This window comes from Pieris napi, chromosome 24 (assembly GCF_905475465.1).
Source record: "Pieris napi chromosome 24, ilPieNapi1.2, whole genome shotgun sequence".
In the NCBI taxonomy this organism is placed as follows: Eukaryota; Metazoa; Arthropoda; class Insecta; order Lepidoptera; family Pieridae; genus Pieris; species Pieris napi.
The window spans coordinates 5,730,572-5,755,375 of record NC_062257.1 but is presented as its reverse complement, the minus strand read 5'-3'; the positions used below and the strand labels follow the sequence as shown (position 1 = coordinate 5,755,375).

The 24,804-nt window shown below is 34.7% G+C and overlaps 1 protein-coding gene across 5 annotated transcripts in view; it reads right to left on the bottom strand.

The window, feature by feature from the left end:
• Window positions 1-3,076: 3,076 nt before the first annotated feature.
• The window catches only part of LOC125061672 (neurobeachin), a 538,892-nt gene continuing 517,164 nt past the window's right edge, over window positions 3,077-24,804 (bottom strand). For all 5 annotated transcript variants that reach the window (XM_047667198.1, XM_047667201.1, XM_047667202.1 and 2 more), the window contains 7 exons: window positions 18,268-18,380; window positions 17,058-17,198; window positions 15,325-15,444; window positions 11,729-11,948; window positions 8,761-9,192; window positions 5,047-5,821; window positions 3,077-4,570 (listed from right to left, as the gene is read on the bottom strand). In XM_047667198.1, coding sequence (XP_047523154.1) covers window positions 4,480-4,570; window positions 5,047-5,821; window positions 8,761-9,192; window positions 11,729-11,948; window positions 15,325-15,444; window positions 17,058-17,198; window positions 18,268-18,380 — 1,892 coding nt within the window. In that variant the 3' untranslated portion in view covers window positions 3,077-4,479. The remainder of the gene's footprint in view (window positions 4,571-5,046; window positions 5,822-8,760; window positions 9,193-11,728; window positions 11,949-15,324; window positions 15,445-17,057; window positions 17,199-18,267; window positions 18,381-24,804) is intronic.

The following is a 24,804-nucleotide window of genomic DNA, read 5'->3' as shown; positions in this document are numbered from 1 at the left end:
AGGCATGTTGTAGAATTTAGATTTTCCAAGTTTGCTGAACGACGAAATATTTGAAACGTATATTAATAAATAAATAAAAGTCAAACCTAATACAATGTTAACTGTGATTTTAATATTGGATTCAGTAGTTTGATTTATTTAAGCTTTGTAATAAATAAACAGTATTTACAAAGGGCAAAAGTTCGAATTTCCACATTTTGCCGTATGTAAATTTACTACACTTAAAGAGTTATTCCTATTATTTTATAAACGGTTTACTTTTAATTTATATAGGTATAAGAGAATGTATTATTATATATTAAGGAAATATGTATATTATACTTTAACAATAATTAATATGTTTACAGATGCTCTTTGAAAGGGCTTCTAGACAAACTGTATTTTATGATGGACGTGACCCATTATTGAATGGGATTAAAATTATTTCACGCTCGTAACACATTCTAAGATAATATATTCAACGGTTACTTAACTCTAAAAGGATACTTACGAATTTTAAATAGAATTTTTTATGCATATACCATTAATTCATTTATCACAAAATCACTGATAAACCAGTCTAATTATTTAATTAGTTAGTTTATTAAATACAAAATTTTTATATTACTTGTAGGTGTAAATAAAACTGCAAAATATGCTTAATTGCAATTTATTTTTATTAATCAATTACAAACGCACCAGGTATTTAGCGTAACGACAAACATTATTTGTATGTAAATTTTAATATCGTCAATAATATAATATTTGCTAAATTAAAATAGTGCGCTGCCGCTGTTCGTATTTTTTTTTTTTGAGTATATGGCCTGGTATCTAGACCTTTAGGCCAGCCGCTGTTCGTACGTCACAGAACTCCACAGAGTAAATAACGTGTAGTGTACTTAAAGCAATATCATACATAGTAAACGAATTGCACGTTGTTGCCAAATGCAATATTTACTAAATTAATATTAATTATAGCCACTAAAACACAAGATCAAAAGCTTATATTATAAGTTTACTAGGGTTAATGAAAAATAATATTTTACAATTTTTCTACATTATACGTGATTATTGAAATTAAATTTGCGATAAGATGTAGCACGCAATATTGAGTAGGTGCAATAACAAATAGGTATAACAACTATAAAACGAGTTATAATTAAATTAAAAAAAATCAATTCAATTAATTGCCTCATTCTGTTTAATATAGCGACCAGTAACGACTCTGGAATTAACCAATTAAATCTGCTGATGTCATGTTTAATTCAGAGAAATGAAAAGATTATCATTTATCGTATAGGTATTAAGTTTTTGTTACATACATTCTGTTAGCTGCTATAAAAACATTATGAATACATTGTTTGCATTGATTTGTGATTGTTCTGTCAATAGAAACACTTTTAACTAAGTGAGTAACCAAAAGCCGTTTTACCTTAATTTTATATGTTCTAGCAGTTATGGGAAACACACAACAATGGTCAAGTTAGTTTCTACGACAAATTTAATAGACAACAAAAAAATCTCTATTATAATTAATCACTAATTATTATTCTAAAACAAACGAACTTTTCGTAAAACTACGAAGACTAGATATTAACTATTCTAATCAACAAGATTAATTTTTAATTACATACAAAATATTCTTTTTATGCTAAAAGCTATTTAAAAGCTAGAAGCTACCGGTGCACGTTACGTTGGCCTATGCGTCGCCGCAAGCTGAAATATATCTATTGGTAATATATAACGTAGCAAGAACTGATTATTATGAGGCTTCCTACGTCATAATAATAGTAATCGAGCATAGAAAATACTACATGTGTCACGAGTGCATAAGACTACTATATTCTAGATGTGAATCTTATTTAACTTAAATCTAATGGACAGAATTGCATGCCGCGTGCTCAAAATGGCCGGTGTAATGCAGCTGCGCTTAAGCGATTCCCAGTGTCACAGAGACTAAAGTGCGATGTATAGTGCAATATATAATTTTCTGCAGGATTTCATTCCATGGGCACAAGAAAATCATCACGTCAACATAACATCATCACATGGACATCCGTGAATCGAAGACATCATGAATGCTTAGTAAGCGACAGCGCATAGTTTTAACAAAAAAACAAAAAACTACCAAACTGAATTTTTTTTTTTAATATTATGGAATTCCTTCCAAGTCTGCTCGTGTATGTTCTTCCGTAATTCGTAAATTATATTATATGTTAAATATAATATAAATCATGGTGAGTTAGTTAAAGTTTCTATATCTAAAAGCGTGTGTTTATGTGAAACTATAAAATAATAACGATACATCTATAAGAGATCTTATGCTACAATAACAGGGAATATATTTGCGAATACTGCTTTAAAAAATTGTGATATAATATAATTTGTAACTATTTTTATTTAAATCGGATATTTATTTTCATGGTTTTTGGCACAAGTAGGATAAGTTACAAATATAGTGTAGTGTAAAACCTACATCACAGAATGAAGAGCGGTGCAAAGGATTCAATGCAAAAATATTATACCTGTACTCTATACTTATTATAGTTACAACAGTTTCTTATAATAATGCAGAGCCTATTACGTAGCTGCACGCTGCATGCCTTAATCGAAGTATATTTATTTTACATTATATCCCCAACTTTGCTATTTTCATTATGCATGCCAAAGATTTATGTAATGCGGCAGGCGTATATTGTATAGTAATAACGCTCACGCTTGTCAAATGTCACTACTCATTTCATATAAATTCAACTGGCGATTGTGGGTGTCGCCAGCCGCAAAGTGTCTATGTCTAGAGCTTAAAACAAACTGTCGTGTTACCATACGCGACTGTCATTTGTCTACGCATCTATACGACTAGTTTAATTACATTTCTTGTTTGGTAATAAAAGCTTAAAAGTCTATAAAGCAACTCATGGCTGACATTTTATAATATTACGACAAATACGGTGACCTTTACTGTATTTTGTAGAAATCAAACATAATTTACTCGTAAAATAAAATTTTGTCTATGAAAAGGAAAATAAAAAGCAAATTAAGTCAACACGACGTTTAATAAAAATTAAATAAATAAAAAATAACATGAGGAATAATTTTAAATAAGTACCAATACCCATCACCTAATAAAATTCATTTAAGGAATGATTCGAATAAAAAAATAATACTTAAATAATGGACGCAATAAAAGTCATAGATAAAATAAAAATATATAAATTTTTACACGTACGTATTGAGAAGTCATATATTCGAAATTCAGACTTTGGCGCCAATCTGACAATTCAGTCAATCAGTTCATAGAGTTCTCAAAATATTTTTGAATAAAATTTGTAATATTAGGCGGTATGGTCGAAAGTCTTTAGCCTGCCCATAATTTTTTTTTAACCTGTAGTATTTTCGTTTGACAAATTTTGTAATTCCTTACAATTATTGGGATTCACGAACTTTACTCCATATGATATAATCTGTCTTGTGTACTGACAGAAGTGAATTTTCATAGATTTCCTAGACTTTATCTTAAATGTTAGTTTAGATTAGAAAAAAGGGAATAGAAACGTTGTAATTACTGTTAAGTACATATTTAAGCTCTTGTTAAATTAAAGTCTGAGCTATACTAAGCAACGACTCTTTAAGTTTGACTTAGCAACGTGAGCAAAGATTAAGAGCGCTATATTATGACTTTTCCATACGTGTGTAATTATTAAGTACATTAGACCACTGTTTGGAATGGAAAGTAATATAATAATTGTAGTTACAACTCAATTGACCTATGGCACTAATCAATACAATATACACAGATTACTAATACACCCACCATGTTGTTTTTTGTGAATCTCTTTTAATATTTTTTATTCTATTGTTTAATCAATTGATGAATAATGTTATATCAAAATGTTAGCTAAATTAAATTTGAATGTGTCATTAGCAATTTGCGGGGATTGTACACATCGATAAATGGAATGTGAAGAAATACTTAAAACTAAAATATCTCACACAATTTATACAATTATAAACAAAATTAACAATTACATTAACGATCAATAATATACCAGAATTACATCGCAATTATACATTTAAATATAGATTATACAAATATTTAGTAGAAAAATCCGTTGCTACTATCAGATAAACTCACGGTCCATAGATTAAAAACAATAGTTAATTTCTTAATTCAGTTCAAATATTTAAAAGTTTTGGTAAGAATAAAAGCAAGATAGAAAAAAGAAAATCAAACTTTTCTACTAAATATTAATAATCTTTGAAAAGTAAGACAATATCGAATTAAAAATATATTTAAAATGCGCTTAAAAATGAATATACCTACTTTTGTTCTATAGTTAAACTGTTTACAATTACATCGATGCTGGTATTAATAAGTATTTTAGCTGGAATAATTAAGTATTTATTCTGGTATAATTAAGTACTTTTGCTGGATTATTAAGTATTTATTCTGGTATAATTAAGTACTTGTGCTGGAATAATTAAGTACTTTGCTGGTATTTAATAGCGTTGCTGGTACTCGTGATGCCAGCGGTTGAAATCGATGTGGAAAACGACCAGTGAACCATTCTCGAGGCCGGCCAATAGGTACCTGTAACGATATTTAATATTTATAATATAAAAATTAATTATATACTTAAATCAGTTAAAAAATAAAATATATGGAACTCCGAGTCAAGTTCTGCTTTATATTGATGGATGACAGTTTGGGATTTTATCAATTTTTTTTTTTTTTGCGTAATCAGCTTTAGCTTCTTTTTAGTTTTAGATATCACCTGGAGCTGTTCAGATCACAAGCTAAGTGCGGTCAACCGAGCGTTTTAAGGCAGTTTTTTCGCGCACCACTACTATGTGGAACCAGCTGCCCACTGAAGTATTTCCGAACCAATTCGATTTAGGGTCCATTAAAGAGCTATAATACTTAAAAGGCCTGCGAGCCTTCTGGCAAGTGGAGTGTCCGTGGGCGGCGATATCACTTAACACCAGGTAAGCCTCCTGCCCCATGTTCTAATAAAAACATCAGTCAATCAAAAAAATCATTAGTTATGGTAATAATAAAACGCTTACCGTTGATCATGTGAAAGCGCCAGAGAGCAAACAGGTGCCCCAGCTGGCGGGAAGGCGTATAAGGGCGCCAGCGTAAACGCCCGCCACACTTCCACCACGCCCGCATCGCCACCACAAACAAGGTACTCGCCACAACGCGACAGCGCCAAACATCTAAATCGATCAGCGTGCGTTTCCCGCCTCAGAAGACGTCCATTCAGCGAGAAAGCCGCCAAATGTCCCTTCCTATACGCCACCACAACAACCCCCTCGCGGCTTAACGCCAATTGCTGGGGCGACGCCGCCCCTGAACCCGCCTCGAGCGAGCGCAGCGCTTCACCAAACGTCGTATGCACCAGCACAGGTCCGTCCGCGGAGGCTGACACGACCAAGCCGAGCTCCGCTGACACCAGCACAGCTACCACAGCCGCCTCGTGACCTGTCAGTGTGACACGTGGTGCTGGCGTATCCCCTTCGCCGACTATTCCCCCAGCGCGAGCCGACCAGTGCCACAACAAGACAGTACAGTCTTCAGACCCGGATGCGATGTAGCAGTCCGATGTGATGTTGCATTCCGATCGCGCGACGCACGTCACAACGCCATAATGGCCGAAGATTATTTGGACGATCTTTCCGGTGTCAGTTGAGAAGACGCGGAAACTGTTGTCCCAGAATCCGGCAGCGATTAGGAAGCGCGAGTCGACGGTTGTGACGAAGCAGTTGGTGCGAGCACGGACCCGTTGAGAGAAGTTGTCGCCGAGGTGACGTCGGGCGAGAGCAGCTGCTCCTCCAGCAGCTGGAAACACCAATTTCAACATTATTTATATAGGCCGATATTAGAAGTACTGTAAGAATTACTATCAGATTAACTAAGACAAAAATCAAAAATCAAAATACGTTTATTCAATTTAGATGCTTCTTAGAGCATGCTTATGAATGTCAACAACGTTTACAAAATTCACAAAAGAGCAGGACTACGCCATCCGTTCGCAAAACTACCAGGAGGCCTAGTTCTGAGAAGAACGGGCAAGAAACTCAGCAAGTTTTGCCCTCCCTTTACATTACAATTATTCAAAGGAAAATGTCCGTTTAAAGGTAACCACAACGTCATTAAAGTTACATAAGTAAAAAAAAAAATCTGTTCTGTGATTTACCACATTCACCATTACACACATATTCATAACACTTCAAAGATAACAAATCAAATTATAAGAATATAATTAGAACTATTGCCAAGCGTTTTTATCTTCCAAGTAGTCATTGACTGTATAGTAACCTTTACACATTAAGGTTTTTTTGATATGTGTTTTGAATCTGTTTAAAGGCAGTTCCAATATTTCACTAGGAATCATGTTATAGCAGCGTATACTTAGGCCCATAAATGAAGTATTTATTTTCTGCAGACTGCAACCTGTAAGACGGCTGGAAAAGTTTTCCCTTATTTCTTGTATTCCTATTGTGAATGTCGCTGTTCTTTAAAAGAGAACTAATATGATAATTATGGAAAGGACTCCGCTTGGTCCTTGGTCCAGAAGGAGAAGAGGGCGAGCTAAAAATAGGTGTAGAAGATATTGACGCGTTAGCAGGAAGCGAATGGAGAAAGAAAGCTGGAGGAGGCCTTGACCCGTTAAGGGCGTACAACCAATTTCTTTAGTTTAATCACAGTGGAATTACAAAAATTATGGGTCTATTGTGTATGTTCTTTGAATTAATCTAAGTACATCGCGATTAAACCTGCCACTACCAATTATATTGATCACTTAGATTATAGATTCTTATAACCTGTTTTATTCTTTAATGGATATTTTAGTAATTACTATAAATTGCGTAAAACATAACTATAATATACTAGCGGACCCGACAGACGTTGTCCTGTCCTAACTATGAATATTGATTTCAAATTGGTATAATTAATTAAAAAATATTGCAGAAACAAAGTGTTTATTATTCTAATGCTTTATGTTATACAACATTCTTTGTTTGTTTTTCTGGCTCGCATATTATTATATTATTTATTTTAAACGATATTCATTTTTCTTACATCCTCTTTGACGATATTTGCAAGACGCATTCTGTCAATGTTATGTCAAACGCCATAAGGTTACATCAAAAAGTTCTAATTGTATGGTGGTTAAGTATTCTTAAATTTTCTAATTTTCTGCGCAATTTTTTTTCTTTTTTTCTTTTATAAGAACCTTCTCCTGACAATTACAAACACAACAAAAAAAAATCAGACAAATCGGTCAAGCCGTTTTCATGTTATGTCGTGACAACGGAAAACGGGTTTCATTTTTATATATATAGATTATACATATCAAATGTATAAAATTCTCGTGTCACGACTCACGGTGTTTGTAATGTAAAGTCCTCCGAAATGGTTCGACCGATTGTCGTGAAATGTTGTGTGCATATCGGTTAGGTCTGCGAATCGGACAACCTTTTCCCCCTAAATCCCCCTTAAAGTTAAGGGTAGTCCATTTATTTTTTAGACTATTTTTTTTGTTATAATACAGCATACAAATATACTTACAACCCTTAATTGTCACCCCTCTACAATCGACTCCTATTTTTTATTTGTTAAATAGAAACTTATGACTTGAACTCTGAGGTTTATATAGAGTAAAATTCACAGAAAATTCTAAAAAGTTTTTATTCTGGAAAATTGAACAGTCTCTGGGGTAGCATAGCAAAATGTTCCATGTTGGTATGTACTAAATAGGCTAAGTAAAATCACATTAAGGAGAAACGAAGTTCGCGGGGGCAGCTAGTACACTATATATCTGTCGCAGCCAACTAGCTTAATTAGCCGTTCAATCAACAGCCTAGCTACTAAACAGCGCCGTTCAACTAGCCGCCTGAATGATGTTCAGCCATTTGATCAAACAGCTAGGAAAATGACGTTAAATTACTTGCCTATCCTGTAAAATTTAGTTCCACTTCGCAAGCTACGCTTATCTTTTGTACATTTCATAATTATTTAATTTCTGTAACACACTGAAATAGCTCAGGTGGTTGTTCCAACAGCTGAAGATGCGATACACGAACAGCTCACAAGAATAAGTGTGTGTAAGGTGTAAGTAGTATTTAAGATATTGTTTTATAACAATAAATCAGATTTGAATATTGCTCTGTATTCCTCTATTCTCTTAGTGATGATTCCTTCAAGCCCTTAATTATCGTGGTGCCTGATAGATTTGAGATAATCCCACCATCTTAAACCTCTGATCCTACTAAGGCTCGGTCTGTTGCCTTAGGTCTCTTGGTGCAGACATCCCGTGCTTATTAATTTAGTAGGTTCGATCCCCGGCTGTGCAACAATGGACTTTCTTTCTTTGTGCGCATTTCACATTTGCTCAAACGGTGAAGGAAAACATCGTGAGGAAACCGACATGTCTTAGACCCAAACAGTCGACGGCATGTGCCAGGCACTAGAGGCTGATCACCTACTTGCCTCCTAGATTTAAAAAATGATCATGAAACAGATTCAGAAATCTGAGGCCACGACCTAAAGAGGTTGTAGCGCTACTGATTTTTTTTATCTGTAGGGATCCGTAGGGTTATTACCCTAATATATATATAAGAAAAATAAAACCTAATAAGGTTATTAGGTCTCCCCCTTACATTTAGTTATCTAGTGCAGCATGCTAATACATACTCTACATATACCATACAGGTACTCCTGACATTTATTACATATAAAGTATATATACATAAATGTTTAAAATGTAATCTTACCCCACACTGGGTCCATTACTAGCGGATGATGTGGAGGCGCCAAATCCTGATGCCTAGCAGCGACATGCGCACATCCACCAGCCAACCAGCGGTGCGCAGCAAAGGCGCGAGCTGCGCTGACAGTCAGCGCTGCTGGAGCCGCCAGCTGAGGATACGTGTTAGCCGAGACATGGACAACAGCAGCGTTCGACGGGAGTTTCAGTCGCAAGCACACATCGTCAGGAGGAGCTGAGAACATCAGCGGTGCTAGATGAAGGGGGGACGCGCGCGGTGGGTGGGGCTCGCTTAGAAGCTGCGCAGGAGTCTGTCCGAAGCTTCGTATTTGCTCTTCAACTGCTGCGCGTGTGACGCCCTCTGGGATTTGGTCAAGTCGAACGCCACCTTCGTATGTTAGGTAGTAGAACACGTTGGTTGCGCGTACGGCTTCAGGCCCTGAAATAATGTACATTTACTTAGATTGACAACATGTCGTACTTAAGTCACACAATGATTACATTTTTAAAGTCAAGGTGCTTTAAGTCTTTAAGTCAAGTTAATTAAATAGCTTGACTTATTATTATGACTTAATGAAAATTAATGTGACATTTGCATGCTTATTTTTTGTGTTTTTGAGCGGATTTTTGTAATTGATCGATATAAATGTACCATTTCACCATTTCAATTACCACACTCACACACACATACACTCACAAATGCACATACGCACACACACATAAACTAGACTTTTGTTTTTGTTAACTTTTTTCTATTTTTTTTATATATATTTTTTTATTATAAATTATTTATTGTACGTTTTTAAAACTTGTATTAACAATACTTTATGCCGCTATGTCCAAGAGGGACTGGTGACTTGTAGTAACAGGTTTTCCCAACCTTTTTCAAGCACCAGTCTCTCACAATAATAGATAGCATTAAGTTTATTGTCAAAAGAAAGATCTTAATGTACCTTATTTGCAATTAAACGATTTTTTTTAATATTATTATTTTCTTGCAAAAGATTTATTATTATTAATGCTCCCCCTTGGCAACACCTAAGGGAATAGCAGCATGGACGTTCGTCAGCGAAATTGGTGCAGGAGAATTAATCACGCCAGATCAGACCATTATACTCAGATATGAGTGACCCAGAAAATGATAATTGATACCCACTAAAAAGGAGTCTTTTTAGGTCGACTCGTACTTTCTATAGCTGCCATGGCATGAACAGCCAAATAACAAACCGAAAGTTTTTTAAGAAAAGGCCGTATTTTTTATCTTCCCCAATCAACCCTCATAACCTACTAGCGGCGGAGAACACGGGGGCAGCGAATGCCAAATAATCACACTCGGCGTGGTAAGCGCTCGCAATAGTAGTGCCAGGAGCGCGTACAAATTTAATCAGGGAAGACCCATATAGCGCGTCTTTGAACTATTGCAAAAGACTGATCTATTTCATTGCATTATCTGAATTCAAAACTTATTCATAATTTGTTAAAAGGCTTCATTCTTAAATAAATAAAATTAATAAATATAATTAACTAGCAAACTCGGCGAACTCCGTTTCGCCACCAGATGGCTTCGTTTTATGTAACATTTCGTTTGGTGATCCCGTTTTTCTGTTGAATTTTCCTGAATTTTGCTATACACCTCACGGAGCCCGAGACCTTTCCAACGAATGCAAAACCGTGGAAATCGGTTCGTGCGTTCTGGAGTTATAGCGAATTCTTTAATTAATAAATATTATTTTGGACTTATAGCTTCGATTTTCCCTTTGGAGTAGCCGGTAGCGACTCTTGGGCTTTGGGGTTCAAGTGCGCAGGCGCTAATTAAAGATTTAAGTTGGCGCCTGACAGTACTGGTAACTTCCAGAGCTTTCCTCGCTCAACAATGATCGCAATATAGCGAGGAAATGCTGATGACCAAACTTTTAAAATTTGTTTTAATATTCTATTTATTACTATTTAGGTTGAGAAAATTGTAAATACAGATTGTTATGATTACTAATAAATATCGAAACTTATTATAAAACTATTTAGATCTTGACGTTACTTAATAGATACCATGCAACAATTTTCAATAATTTAATGGATGTAAAGACGCTCACGTGTTTGGCCCATCATATAGCATGAGACGTAAAATCTTAGCTATTAACGTGCTCATGGGCGGAATGATTGCACTGCGAACATGTGCAAAATTCTCCATATAGACAGATATTGACTAGACTTTTACCCGCGTTAGCTTTCCGGTTATAAATTTCCTAAACATTTCTGCAGTACTACATCCATTTGCTTTCAATAGGAACAAATTGATTTTTAATCTAAATATGTTTTAAAATAAATATGGTAATATCAGAAACCTTTTTGTATATTATATATTTGATATTTGGCTTGGTAAAATATAATTTATGTTATCTGTAGGCTGTGTTTAAAATAAGGGTGCGTGTACTTATGTACGCACGTAAGGAGTTATACTTCATTGGCTTTCTTTATTTTTTTTTTAAATATTAAATAATTAATAATAAATATTTAACGTTAATATATTATTCAATTATTAATTAATATTAATAATTATTATTATTTATTATTTTATTATATTATTCATTCAATTTAATACCTAGGTTTGTTTCATAACCTTTTGACTAAGTTTCTTTGAAAAAATAATTAAAACTCCTTTATTTGTTTAAAAGGTACTACTAAGGTCATTATGGTCATTCAAAATTCTTGGCATTGCTGCTAACTTCACGCATATTATTTTTCTTTTTACTTGTAGATTGTCTTAATCCCATCTCGCTCGCGCACGCTCGGCGCCGGGCTTGTTTAAAAAGAATTCGTTAGTGGGCAACTTCATTCTGTTAATTTTGTGTCACGGTGCGCGCGCATCGTAGAATCTCATAAATTTTTCATAACGCGCCTAAAGAAGTATAACTTAAAAAAAATAATTAGCAAGAATTGTGTCAACTACATTTTTGACGTCCAGAAAACATAATTACCTCGTTGCTTATATCCGAAAATAAGGTCAATCCATTGGTGCAATTGGCAAGAGACAAATTCCGACTCCAGCGCCATACGATTGACTCTAACGAACTCCTCCGGTGAAGACGCCCATGGTGGCAGCTGGACATCGCCAGAGGGACTATCAGGCAGTTGGAGGTCACATCCAGAGCTGTTCACCAACATCTCAGGCAGGAAGAAGAGCTCTGGTATCAGCTCCTGTTGAGGAATTTTGATTTATCTTAATATATATAAATTACGTGTCACGTTGTTTGTCCGCGATGGACTCCTAAACTACCGAACCGATATCAATCAAATTTGCACACCGTGTGCAGTTTGATCCAACTTAAAAGATAGGATAGCTTACATCTCAATTTATACCCGCAATGTAATTTTATTGCAAATTATTTGTTTATTATTTGACACAATTCTAACAGATCTCAGAGATCAGCGCTGTGTTGAAAGTACTAACTTTTCACATAAGCTACAATTTAATGGCATAGCCACCAAAAAAGCCTTTTTTTTTATATAATAGGGGGGCAAACGAGCTTGCGGGACGACCAAAAAGGGCAGTCCACGCAGCCCATAGACACCCATTTTTAGTGGGTGCGTTGCCGGCCTTTGAGGGAGGAGTAGACTCGCTTTTTGAACATTTGGAGGTCGTATCTCTGAGGGAAGACCCCCCCCCCCCCCCCCCCCGGGAGCCGATTCCACAGTTCGCTAGTTCGCAAAAGAAAATGCCTTGTGAAACGGACTATGGAAGACCTCCAACCATCAAGATGATGCTGGTGAAATTTAGAGGTCGTTGGTGATCCCCATGGCTGCTTTCCTGCCGTTTCCTTTGAATAGTTTACTACTATGTAATATAACAAAAACCTTAGACACAGCAACGCTTGGCCGAGTCTGCTAGTATTTATATAAATTTCTTCAAAGTTGTACCTGGGTCATCGGAGTGTTTTAAATAATACAAAAAATTAGTTTTACTCTGTTTTACCCGCGAACAATAGAATATAAGCGAAATAATGAAATGTTAATTGCTATGTAACGAATGAATGCAATGTAACAGTTGAAGAGAGTGCCTTCGTCTATACTCTCGGGTAACTCTTCTCTTCAGGAAATTACCTAGCAAAATTAGAGTATCATCACTGAATAAATTAATTGATTGGATTGGACAATTCACACCAATTGACCTAGTCCCATGCTAAGCTGGTGAAGCTTGTGTTATGGGTACTAGGCAACGGATATACATACATATTATAGATAGATATACATATAAATACATATTTAAACACCCAAGACCTAAGCACAACACCAAATGCTCATCACATCGATGTTTGTCTCAGCCGGGGATCGAACCCGGGACCCATGGATTCGCAGTCAGGGGTACTAACCACTAGACCAATGAGCCGATTTTGACGATTATTTAAATAATCCTAATTCTTGTGATTCATTTGCTCCAGTTCAAACAATTTGTATGACTCAAAACTTGGCGATTAAAAAGGGTGGCGGAGAGTTTCTTGCCAGTTCTTCTCTTCCGTTCTACGCCCTTGACTTGCGAACTGGCAGAAAATGTTAATTTAGAATCAATTTAACTTCTTTTCTAACGTTCATAAGTGTACTTGGTTATCGATATGCATATAGTTATTTTGAGTTTGAGTTTAAACAGACGACTCATTGGTCTAGTGGTTAGTACCCCTGACTGCGAATTCATGGGTCCCGGGTTCGATCCCCGGCTGAGACGAATATCGATGTGATGAGCATTTGGTGTTGTGCTTAGGTCTTGGGTGTTTAAATATGTATTAATATGTCTATCTATCTATAATATGTATGTATATCCGTTGCCTAGTACCCATAATACAAGTTTCACCAGCTTAGCATGGGACTAGGTCAATTGGTGTGAATTGTCTTTAAAAAAAAAAAAGAGGATCTTCAACCAGTCTTACCACTAAAAGTCGCTTTTTTATGGATCTCGCTGTTGGCCTTAAGGGCCTTTACCGCTACAGGCCTTATTTAAAAGCATAAATAATATACCAAGAGTATACCTTCCTTACCCAGTCGTTAGTGTAATTTGCCAAAAAATAGCGGACGTATTTTGAGCAAAAACCGAAATTTTCGTCAATTATAATTTAATAAAAAACCAATCTTTTGAAGCGTTGACATCCGTTGATAGAAATCAAAAATTCTCACGAACTAAATAATAATACAGGTGACACGTTTAGGTATAATTTGTATTCATGGAAGTGCTGCCCTGCGATTCTGTAACTCACTTTTCGAACTCACACAGCGGTTTTCGCATCGGCGGTCGCTCTCAAATCAGTCGTGAAGCATTTTATGATTTGGCATTTTGATAAACAAAAAACTTTAGAGGTGTCAAGGGACACCCGGAAATTCCTTTCGATTAATTTATATGTTAATTGGTATCATAACAGTATGATAGATTTTCTCGACACCAATCTTAAAACGAAAAAAAAAGCCAACATCACGAGGTGTTCCCAGGCGGTCACCCATCCAAGTACTGACCTCGCCCGACGTTGCTTAACTTCGGTGATCGGACGAGAACCGGTGTATTACAATAGCAAATAGCAAAAAAGTGTCGTGACAACTTTTCGTAAGAATTTTTTCCGTCTAGCCCCCTTTTACAACGCGCGATAAGGAACTTCGTTCCAATAAAGTACAAGCTCCCACCTTTTCAGAATGCCAAATCATAAAATGACTGCTTCACGACTGATTTGAGAGCGACCGCCGATGCGAAAACCGCTGTGTGAGTTCGAAAAGTGAGTTACAGAATCGCAGGGCAGAGCAGTGTTGCTTCGAACCCCAGCTACAGAACATTCTATATGGGCATTTAACTCGTACCGTGAAGAATCGTGAGCGTTATAGCCATAAAGAAGACGGCGTGGCACAGAAGGCTGATCACCTACTTGCCTATTAGACAAGACATTGAACACGAAACACATACAGAAATTTGAGGCCCAGATCTAAAACGTTGGTTGCGCTATTGATTTTTTTTCATTAACATTTATACATATTACAATAAGATAATAAGGTTGATTGAAAGCGGAGAAGAACGCAAAAAATCCCTATCTCTACTTAACATAAAGGTACATAGACAATTATTAAACTATAAACAAGATAGTTCTAAAACAAAAGAATAATTTTAAGTAGCATAATTATTTAGATTTTATTTGAACTAAATTCAATCTCGTTAATATAAATAATAGAAAAAACGTCAAAACGATTCTTTAGCGACGTATAAGCACAGAATATCAAAATTTAAAAATAACAATTCTACAAATTTTGATCCAAGGAGTTTCTATTACATTTTGCTTGTTCAGTTGACATATTACAATTTTAGTAATCTGAGAACTTCAAAATTAAAAAAAAAAGAAAACACAAATTTTGAACCAAGGAGTTTCTATTACTTTTTGCTTGTTCAGTTGACATGTTACAATTTTAGTTATCTGTAGCGCTGCTCGTTTCGCGCCAATTAAAATAAAATGTAATTGTTAGGTCAATATAAATATGATGTTAGATAATATGTTTCTTGCATATTCCACATCAGTCTTGAAATACTCCACAACTACTTCGAACCTACCTTCACATCGGATGTATCGCGTTGACAGTTCTTCCAGGATAGGGCGATAGAGGAGAAGAGCCGGTTTGGATGATCGAACTTCCCGCCATGCAGTGCTAGGAACATTGTAGTCATGGGTTCCTGGTAATATAAAATTAAAATAAATAAATATACATTATTTATTAATGATTTTTTAGATGCCGTTAAGGTAATAGACACATTTCTGCGTCCCAATAATATGATTCTGAGGTTGAAGCTTAATCGTAAAAAATGCGAATTTATTCTACCATATTCTCCAGATTAAGCCCCCATCGACTGTTGCGCTCAGAGAATGCTTGCTGGACAGAAACTAAAACCTATTTTCTTGAAATTCTATATAAACAAATCTATGTTAGCCTAAGAACTTTTCAGCCCACCTAAATATTATTTGTAAATCTTTATTAATTACCAAACTAGGGTAACTTGAATCTCAAGTTCCTGGTAACGTAGTATTGTAGTAAAAAATATACCAGGGAATTATAACGCATCAAACATTATTTGTATGAATTTCGTATTGATCAGCCCACTAGACTAGATGAAACCTACCGCTATATTTATAAATACTAAACTTGTTATAACTTCCTAGTAACGTATACATTATTGGAATGCTAGGAAAGACTACCGGTATGCCGGTATCGAAGATTATCACACAATCATGTGTCCCTGGTACTTTAAAACCCAGAAACATATGTAGAGATACTTTTGTGTCCGTCCTATACATTCCTTTGAGTCTTGACCTAATTATGATTGGGGTGTAAAATTTTCTGGGTTTAACCACGCCCCATCACCTGATTTTGGCTAGACCAAAGTCTAGCCAAAATCTAATCTATTTTGTTCTTCAAAATGAATACTAAGTTTTTACAAATATAATTGAATATTTAACACGAACGAATTTCCTCCTCGCAACAATTTCTTGAGCACAGTAACAATATAATACCTCTTTTCCGGCATTTTCGCTGGCTTATCATATAATTATTGTCATTAAGTGACCTATTTACTCGCCTCTGAGTATTAATTATGCGATTAAAACAATGACCAACTCTGTTAAAATGTCTGATTGTCAGACTTTGAAATGATAATTTCCTTTGAAATGAAAAATATGTCGTCTGCAAGGTTTTTTTATCACTGTCCAGTTTTTTGTAATTAGTTTTTGAAGTGTAACTTCTTTAGGCGCATGAGGGTAAAGTTTTACGGAACGTCACGAAGATGTGCAGCGTTTTTGTCGAAGAAACGGGTGAGAACCTTTGAGACCAGTTGAGAGAGAGAGATGGGCGAATTACCTTATAGAAATTCTATTTTTAAAATTAAAATTTCGTAAAGAGAATATATGAAATATTAGTATTTTATATTTTACGCAAAATAATTTATTGAAATCTCAAATAACGAATTGTAAATTAAAATGCCTCGTGTTTTTACTATTGAAGAAATAAATATACAATTTTTTTTTTATTATTTGTATTAATTTCCGACACTTTTAATATTTTAATGACAATTAAATTCCTAACATATCTTACTTTTTCCTTCCCTCCAAGTCTCGGAAATCAAAATTTTTAGATTTGTATAAATATGAACAAGACTTAAAAATTAGTTTGCCAAAGAAGTTTCACTTCTGACATGTGAACTTTGGACCCACTTTTTTATAGAATGGGCCAGAGACGCAAGCCAAAAACGAAAGAGTACCTTAAAAAGAGTTTATAATAAGGAATTGTACTTACAATTCTAACAAGCCAGTTGAGTACAAACGCAGCTGTTGAGTAATGGGTCCCATAGTGGAACGGCGGCGTCGATTCGTGTTCCCAAGTGTTGTAGCGTTCTTCGAAGTAGGCTCTACGACTCGGATTGAGAGCGCCGATTGGCTGGAATATAGTTATATGTTATCCCGTGGATCTGGAACTACTACTATATTCGTAATAGCTAACATAAATTATATACAACATAAAACAATTACACTAAACATATAAAAAGATGGAATATATACAAAAAGGTTTAAACATTTACGAAAAAAAAAATTAATAAAAATTATGAAATACGTAATAGGGGGCTTCATAGCCTAGCGGTCTTATTAAGTGGCAGTTAGGCGAGGGGTACCGGGTTCGATTCCCGGTTCGGGGGCAAGTTTTAATTTAATTTAAATTTGTTCTCGGCCTTTGGGAGGGTTGTCCGGTACCGGGCGAGAGTGCCTATAACCGCACATGTAGGACACGGTCGAATTTCTAAAGACTAGCACGAATTATAAAAAATCCTTTACTTGACGCTGGCTAATGCACAAATCGTGCCAGAGCCATAAAAAAAATACGTAATACAAAATTCGGCTGTTGTGTGATTGTGTAAAAGTGAGGGTGATTAAGCGCTATTGATATTTCTAATACTCCTTTTTGCATTGGAGTTGATGTGACGAACGTGAAACAAAGCATGTTTACGATTTAAAAAAACATTTAAAAAAAATACATTTATAAGACCTTCACAAATTGATAATTTTAATTTTGTTGAGTGACGTTAAAATTCAAATTTAAATCATAAAGAGCCCGCCAAAAATCTTCTCCAGACAAGATGGCGTCGCTTGTAAACACGTAAACAAATCATTTTCATCATAATCATATTTATTAGACAATTATAACGAAAATTCTATACTAATTATATGTATTTAGCTTTGACAAAAATAATAAACAACTGAACTCATCATGATATTATGTTAATGTTCTTATTATATGACATACAAATTAATATGACATTTGCATGCAAAGTCTATTGTTATATTATATTGTCCCATATTGATTCAGGCGGCAGATTATAGATGTCGCCACAAACGATTTGCGGATCCTTAAAACGCTTCTTCTATATATAAACCATCCTTGTCACTCTAGTATCACTCGACAAATGCAAAAACGTGACAAAACATTCTCCTAGAATATGCCAAAATTTTACCTTAGACAAGTCCCGGTAGTTTGAGGGTTGGCTCAGATCCAGCTCCTCGCTCTCATAGTTGGTCAGCACCCATGGGAACACCGGATACTGGTTTAGGTCATTGTATGTTCGTCCTGAAATATATACAAAACATAGTATGTTTAGTTAAATCGTTTTGACGTGATAACGTCTTTAAAATCGTTTTAGTCGGGTGACATGTTCAGAAACTTGTGTCACACCAAAACCTCACGAGCGCGATCGCAGGTATAACGAGAGAGAGACGGACCGATCTCCCGTCTCATCTCGAGCGCTGCCAGTCATTCCGTGAATGTATGAAGAAAAATGTATATCATAGTCGAATAAGTACACTTGTCATTTTACACCCGAAATTTATCATCAAAAGTGTGAATAAAACGATAGATGTAATTCAAAATTTGAAAAAATTGTTATCTTCATTAATTCCTTACTTCCCAAAAACTTATATCACCAATAAGACGTTATCACGTAAACATCTCGATCGTAAACCCACTTTACAAACAACCAATATTTAAGGTAAAACTGGAGATCTCACTTACATGAGAAAAAAAATGCGTGCGTACAAAGTACACATGTCAGAAGTGAAACTTCTTTGTAAATTAATTATAACAAAGGTAAAAGCTCCAATATATGATTATGTACCAGTATATGATCACTCCATGTATTTGTATATCTATATTCACACTGTTTACTGCACAAGACGTTATGCGACAGAATTGCCATCTAAAGTTCTAATATGTAACTACTAAACGAATACATTAACCAATAGCGTGTATTTTTTCTCGATCTCCCTTTCTCACTCTCTCTAAATCGGTCTCAATAGCTCTCTGTCTTTTCTTAAATTATTATTTTTATTAAAAGAAGTTCAATTTCCTTCAAGAAAAGAGCGTACCGATTCCTGAAAGGCCGGCAACGCATTTGCGAGCCCTCTGGCATTGAGAGTGTCCATGGGCGGCGGTATCACTTAACATCAGGTGAGCCTCCTGCCCGTTTGCCCCCTGTTTTATAAAAAAAAAAAAAAATTTTTTTTAAAAAAGAACAAAGTTAATTATGTCACGCCATTATCCACCATTCATTAGAGTCCAAAAAACTTCGCAGGCGCATTCGAATCTGTTACTTTTGCGACCGCATTTATACAGCTACTTAATGTTCACTTTGTGTCAATATGTATATAGTGTGTTAGTGGAAAGAGTATAATATATAAGAGATAAAAAAAGAGATTTTTCGAATATAAAGTCTTGGTTTAATCTAAGATTCGTTTTTATAATGTGACTAGGCTTCATTAATAAATTTTATATTCAAGTTAATAACACAAAATGTTTCTGACTTCTTTGGACCAAATTATTAATAATTTTTCCTAACATTAAAATTTATTTATGTATTTATCACCACTTGCATTACATATTTGGTGCATATACATTCAGATAACATAAATTAAACAGATAATAAATAATAAGGGGTGAATTTTGAAAACTAAAAAAAAATATTTTGAAATAAACACATTTTTTTACTTTCATTCGAATTCTTATTATTGAATATAAAAAGACATACAAAATGCCGCGGATCTATAACTTAGCAAAATTTCAGTTAGAGTTAGGTCTAAAAACGTCAGCCTCGCCGGAAAGCGATAAAAAAAAACTAGAATGACATTTGACAATCGCGACACTGACGTCACGTTTCCGCGTAAACTAATACAATGGTATAATAGAAAGTTGTGAAATCGCCTTCGTGTAAACTGAAATCATATTTTCAATTGAGGTCAAAAATTTAGTTATAAGTTTGACAGCGGATGTGATATTTCATTTTAATTTTGTTATTTTGTCCCGTAATTTCTAGGATTATAGATTTATTTTAATACATTGTAAACTCTTTATAACAAATTTCAAGGGACCGAGCATTTTTTTTCGTTATAGAGAGATTTCATTATAGGGAGCGGAGAGTAAAAAAAAAACAAATTTAACCAATTACCTACAATAATTTCTAATTTTATTACTATCAATAGGTAAATTATTCTAAACACATATAAAACATATTTTTAGCTTTTCTTTTACTGGCCATCTTGACAGTTTCAAAGTTTTTTTACGACTGATAATACATGATAGGTGACGGTAGTGCGTTTAGTAACTGAGACTCTAGTATGTTGTTGATATAAATATGCAAATGTTTCTTCGTTATAGAGAATGAGTGTTGCATTATAAAGAGTGACTTAATGTATGTAATGTATGGGTGTTGAGTAAAACCAAACAAATGTAACTATTTTTACGTAATAGTACTTTATCCTTATAACGAATGACGTTATAAAGAGTTTTCACTGAATATAAAAGTCGCGATAGTTCGAACAGTTATAACTCAAGAATGGCTAGACCAATATTACATTGTTTTTTATTGGTTTGTGTCCAATTATAGCAGAATAACTAATAAAAACATTGGTAAATTGACAAAAAATCCTATAAAAAATGTTCACGATTTCGTAACAGTCAAACATTGAATGTTCATTCCGTCGATACGGCAAACTTACCGCTCAAATTAAAATCATAAATAAAAATAAATCAGTGGTGCTACAACCTTTTCTGGTCTGGGCCTCAGATTTCTGTATCAGTTTCATGAATTTGTCAATCTTATAGGCAATTAGGTGATCAGCTTCCTGTGCCTGACACACGTCATCGACTTTTTGGGTCTAAGGCAAGCCGGTTTCCTTCGAGCATATTATATTAAATGCGCACATAGAAAGAAATACCGTAGGTGTATAGTTCGAACCTACAATCTCAGGAATGAGAGTTGCACGCTGAAGCCACTAGTGACTAGGCCAACACTGCTAACTCTCCCCTCAATTTAAAGAAAGTATTTAATATAATAAATATATATCCACAATATTCGGTTAATAGCGTACCTACTTAAAATAATAACGTAAGGACATATATATTGGTTGTCAAATATTTGCGAGCGTATTTTTGTGTTAATTTCTTAATAAAGTAGTGAACTAATAAGTTCATCTTATCTGTAAAGGCCGATTTACATTATCTTAGTGTTTAGGAGAGTGCTTTAGGATAGTACTTTAGTTGAAACATGTAAACGCTACTTGCTTTAGTAAGGTTCTACTTGACTTTCAAGTTGAATCAAAATAGAATCGCTTTTTATTTTCGTTTCAAGTGATACCCCTCCCGCGCCCGCGCAACCCCCGAGATCTTCCCTCGTTGTGTGTAAACACGTAATTTAGTAAAATCTTTAGGAGAGTGCACAAGTGCCGTGAAACGCGTGCGTGTTTTGTGATTTTTAAAGATGGCTAAATGGTCGGAAGATACAACTATCAAATTTGTGTCTGAATATGTTGTTCGCAAATGTTTGTGGAACGTTAAAAACAATTTATACAAAAACAAACAGGCTAGGCATTCGGCATACACTGCCTTAAAAGAAGCTATTTTATTTATTACTCATAATTAGTTTATTTATTTCGAATAAAATCTCGTCTTCTATTTGTTCCATAACTACAGTTAGTATTTTGCGTAGAATAGAGCGTATTTGCCGACGTCGTTGCGCGTTCATTGTGGCACTGTAATGATACTCTACTGGAAGAAATGTAAACGTTCACTCGCAACGCACTAAAGCACTAAAGAACTTGCCTTTCAACTTGTACTAAAATACTCTCCTAAACACTAAGATAATGTAAATCGGCCTTAACATTCATTAACTGTCAGACAGTACGAAGTCACCCTGGCCAGCTTGTGCACTAGACATACCTACATCCTCTATCATTGGAAACAGTCCATGTTTAATCAAAATCGGTTCGGAAATACCTCGACAGGTACCAGAAAGAGGTGGTGCGTGGCAGAAAGTACTTTAGAAAGCATTCTTTTGTTACAGCGTCGATGCGGAGGAAAATATGTTTTTAACTGTTTTTGTCGCATTAACTGTTTCGTAAAAAAATTAACATGAATTCTTTAAACACTTTTTGTTGATATTGATTTTTTATTTAATAATGTGGAAGTTTTTTTATTCTGTCATCAATAGTTTTCGCAGCGCATGCGATGAAAGATATTTTGTAGGCATTTTTTTACACATTATTGTAGTTTTGGTAGAGATCCTTATTTTAATCTTGCAATTAAAATAGCCTATATTAATCAGTGTTAAGGTAGCATTTAAATGGTGAAAGAAATTTAAAAATCGGTCCAGTACTTTTTGAGCCAATTCCTTACAAACATACGTACATACAAATATTTCCTCTTTATAATATTAGTATAGAAATGTATTTAATCATGTTTATTGATTTCTTCCTTTCTTTAATGTTTGAATCTTTTCTTCTTTTTTATATATTATGTACCTTTGGCTATATATCTTTAGTCTTTTTGTTATATATAATTTATGTTAGCTGTAGGATTATTATTTAATAGTACGTATTGGTAAGGTTCTATGAGTTTCATGACACGGTGCGGTGAACAACGCGTTAGGAAATTCGAAATTATTTCCTCAAAGGCCGCTACGCCATAGATTAGAGAGCTCAATGTCGATTGTGGAAATATAGATCTATACTTATAAATTTGGTTGGTCTACCGCTACGAGCTATATCCATAGCTTCCCTCACACTTTGAAATCGATTTTCGTTTAGTTTTTATAATTTAATTGTTTGGTTTAATATTTGTATTATCTCTTCGTGTTATGCCTATAAATGATATATCAAAGATTGTAGATTGTTCTTTTACCAATGTATCAGTGTCCCAAGCGATATATAATATATATATATGTATATAGAGATATATAGGTATATCTTTAGCGGAATGTATGAGTTTTAGGGTATGACTTTATCGCAGTCATTTTAGCCGTAGACAACATATTATGTCGCTACACACTATATGACATTATACGCAGTATAACTAGCTTGGCTCCGCGACTTCGTCTGCGCAAGAGTACTTTGATAGTACTGTTGTTTTACGATATTTTTTTTTTTTATATAATTTTTTTTATGTAGTTTTTAATAGATAATGGGGTACGAGCCTAGGCTGTACATTTTGCTCATTCAGGCTTTATTAGTTTTATAAGCGTGGCGGTTTCCTATTTACGTGCCCTGGCTGTACATTTTGATCACTTATAAGCGTGACGATTTCCTCGTCAGAGTCACGCCCCGAGAGTATAGTCAGACGTAGACACTATCTTTGACTGTTAAATTGCATTCATTTGTTACATAGCAATTAACATTTCATTATTTCGCTCATATTGCTATACGCGAGTGGTTAATATAGAGTAAAACAAAAATCTATTATATAAAGCACCCGATGACCCAGGAACCGTACAAATGGTTTATAGTCCGGTCAAGTTAGTAATAAAAATAGTGGTGATAACAAAAATTCCCAGGAAGCCAAAAATTGGTGGAGAGCTTGGGTTTACCATTACAAATAAAGTTTTAAAAATCCCCATCGATCCTATGTGTTTTGATAAAACTTAGCGTTTTCGATAAAAATCAAATTAACCTAAAATTTTGACCTTTGACCCCGAATAACTTTTTTAGCTATACCCCAGCTATATTGACCGGACTATTACATATAAATCAGAGATAAAAGACTGTTAAAGCTTTTCAAGACATACATTTCTACTATAGATTATATTTGTGTATCTTTTAAAACATTCGCAGGCACTCGCAAAAGGGAATATTTTCCAACTTTCGTGATGTATAATCATGTAAATATTTATTAAATTTTCGTGTTTTAGTAGGCCTATATGAAAAATCCCTGCTAATTGTAACCTCCTAAACGCCTTGACCGACTTTTATGAAATAGGGCGTTTTTATACCGCTAAAGGGCCGTTCAAGTATTACGTAAGTAGATTTACTGCAATTTACCCCGCCTCCTCTTGTTAGCAAAAGTAAGCAACTCAAAAATAATAGTACATAAAAGTATTAACTTTTGGTAGGAATCCTCAAAATGCATTAATTCAAGCATAGACAATGTGTGGTTAATATGTGTAAAAAAGTAAATATTTACTGTTGACGTAATCACCAAATAAGAAAATCAAAGACCCAATATAATGCTTACGTAATACTTGAATGGCCCCTAAATGAAGGGCAGCACCACTGAAATTTTTGACAATACTTTTTTTATAGATTACCCCAAACCCATATAGAATGGGCGACACCCATTTTATTGTGTGCATCGCCGGCCGTAGATGCTCCCATTTAAAAAAACACATACAATTTAGAAAATAGAAGTACAGTGTAACCTCTTTATAAGGAATGTCAAGGGTCCGAGTTTTCGTTATACGGAGGGTAGAGAAATGAAACCAAATTTAAACAATTACAAAAATCTTAATATAATATATAAATTACGTGTCGCGTTGTTTGTCCGCTATGGACTCCTAAACTACCGAAGCGATTTCATTCAAATTTGCACACCGTGTGCAGTTTGATCTAACTTAAAAGATAGGATAGCTTACATCTCAATTTATACCCGCAATATATTGCAAAATATTTGTTTATTATTTGATAGTCACAATTCTAACAGATGGCGCTCTGTTGAAAGTACCAACGTTTTACAT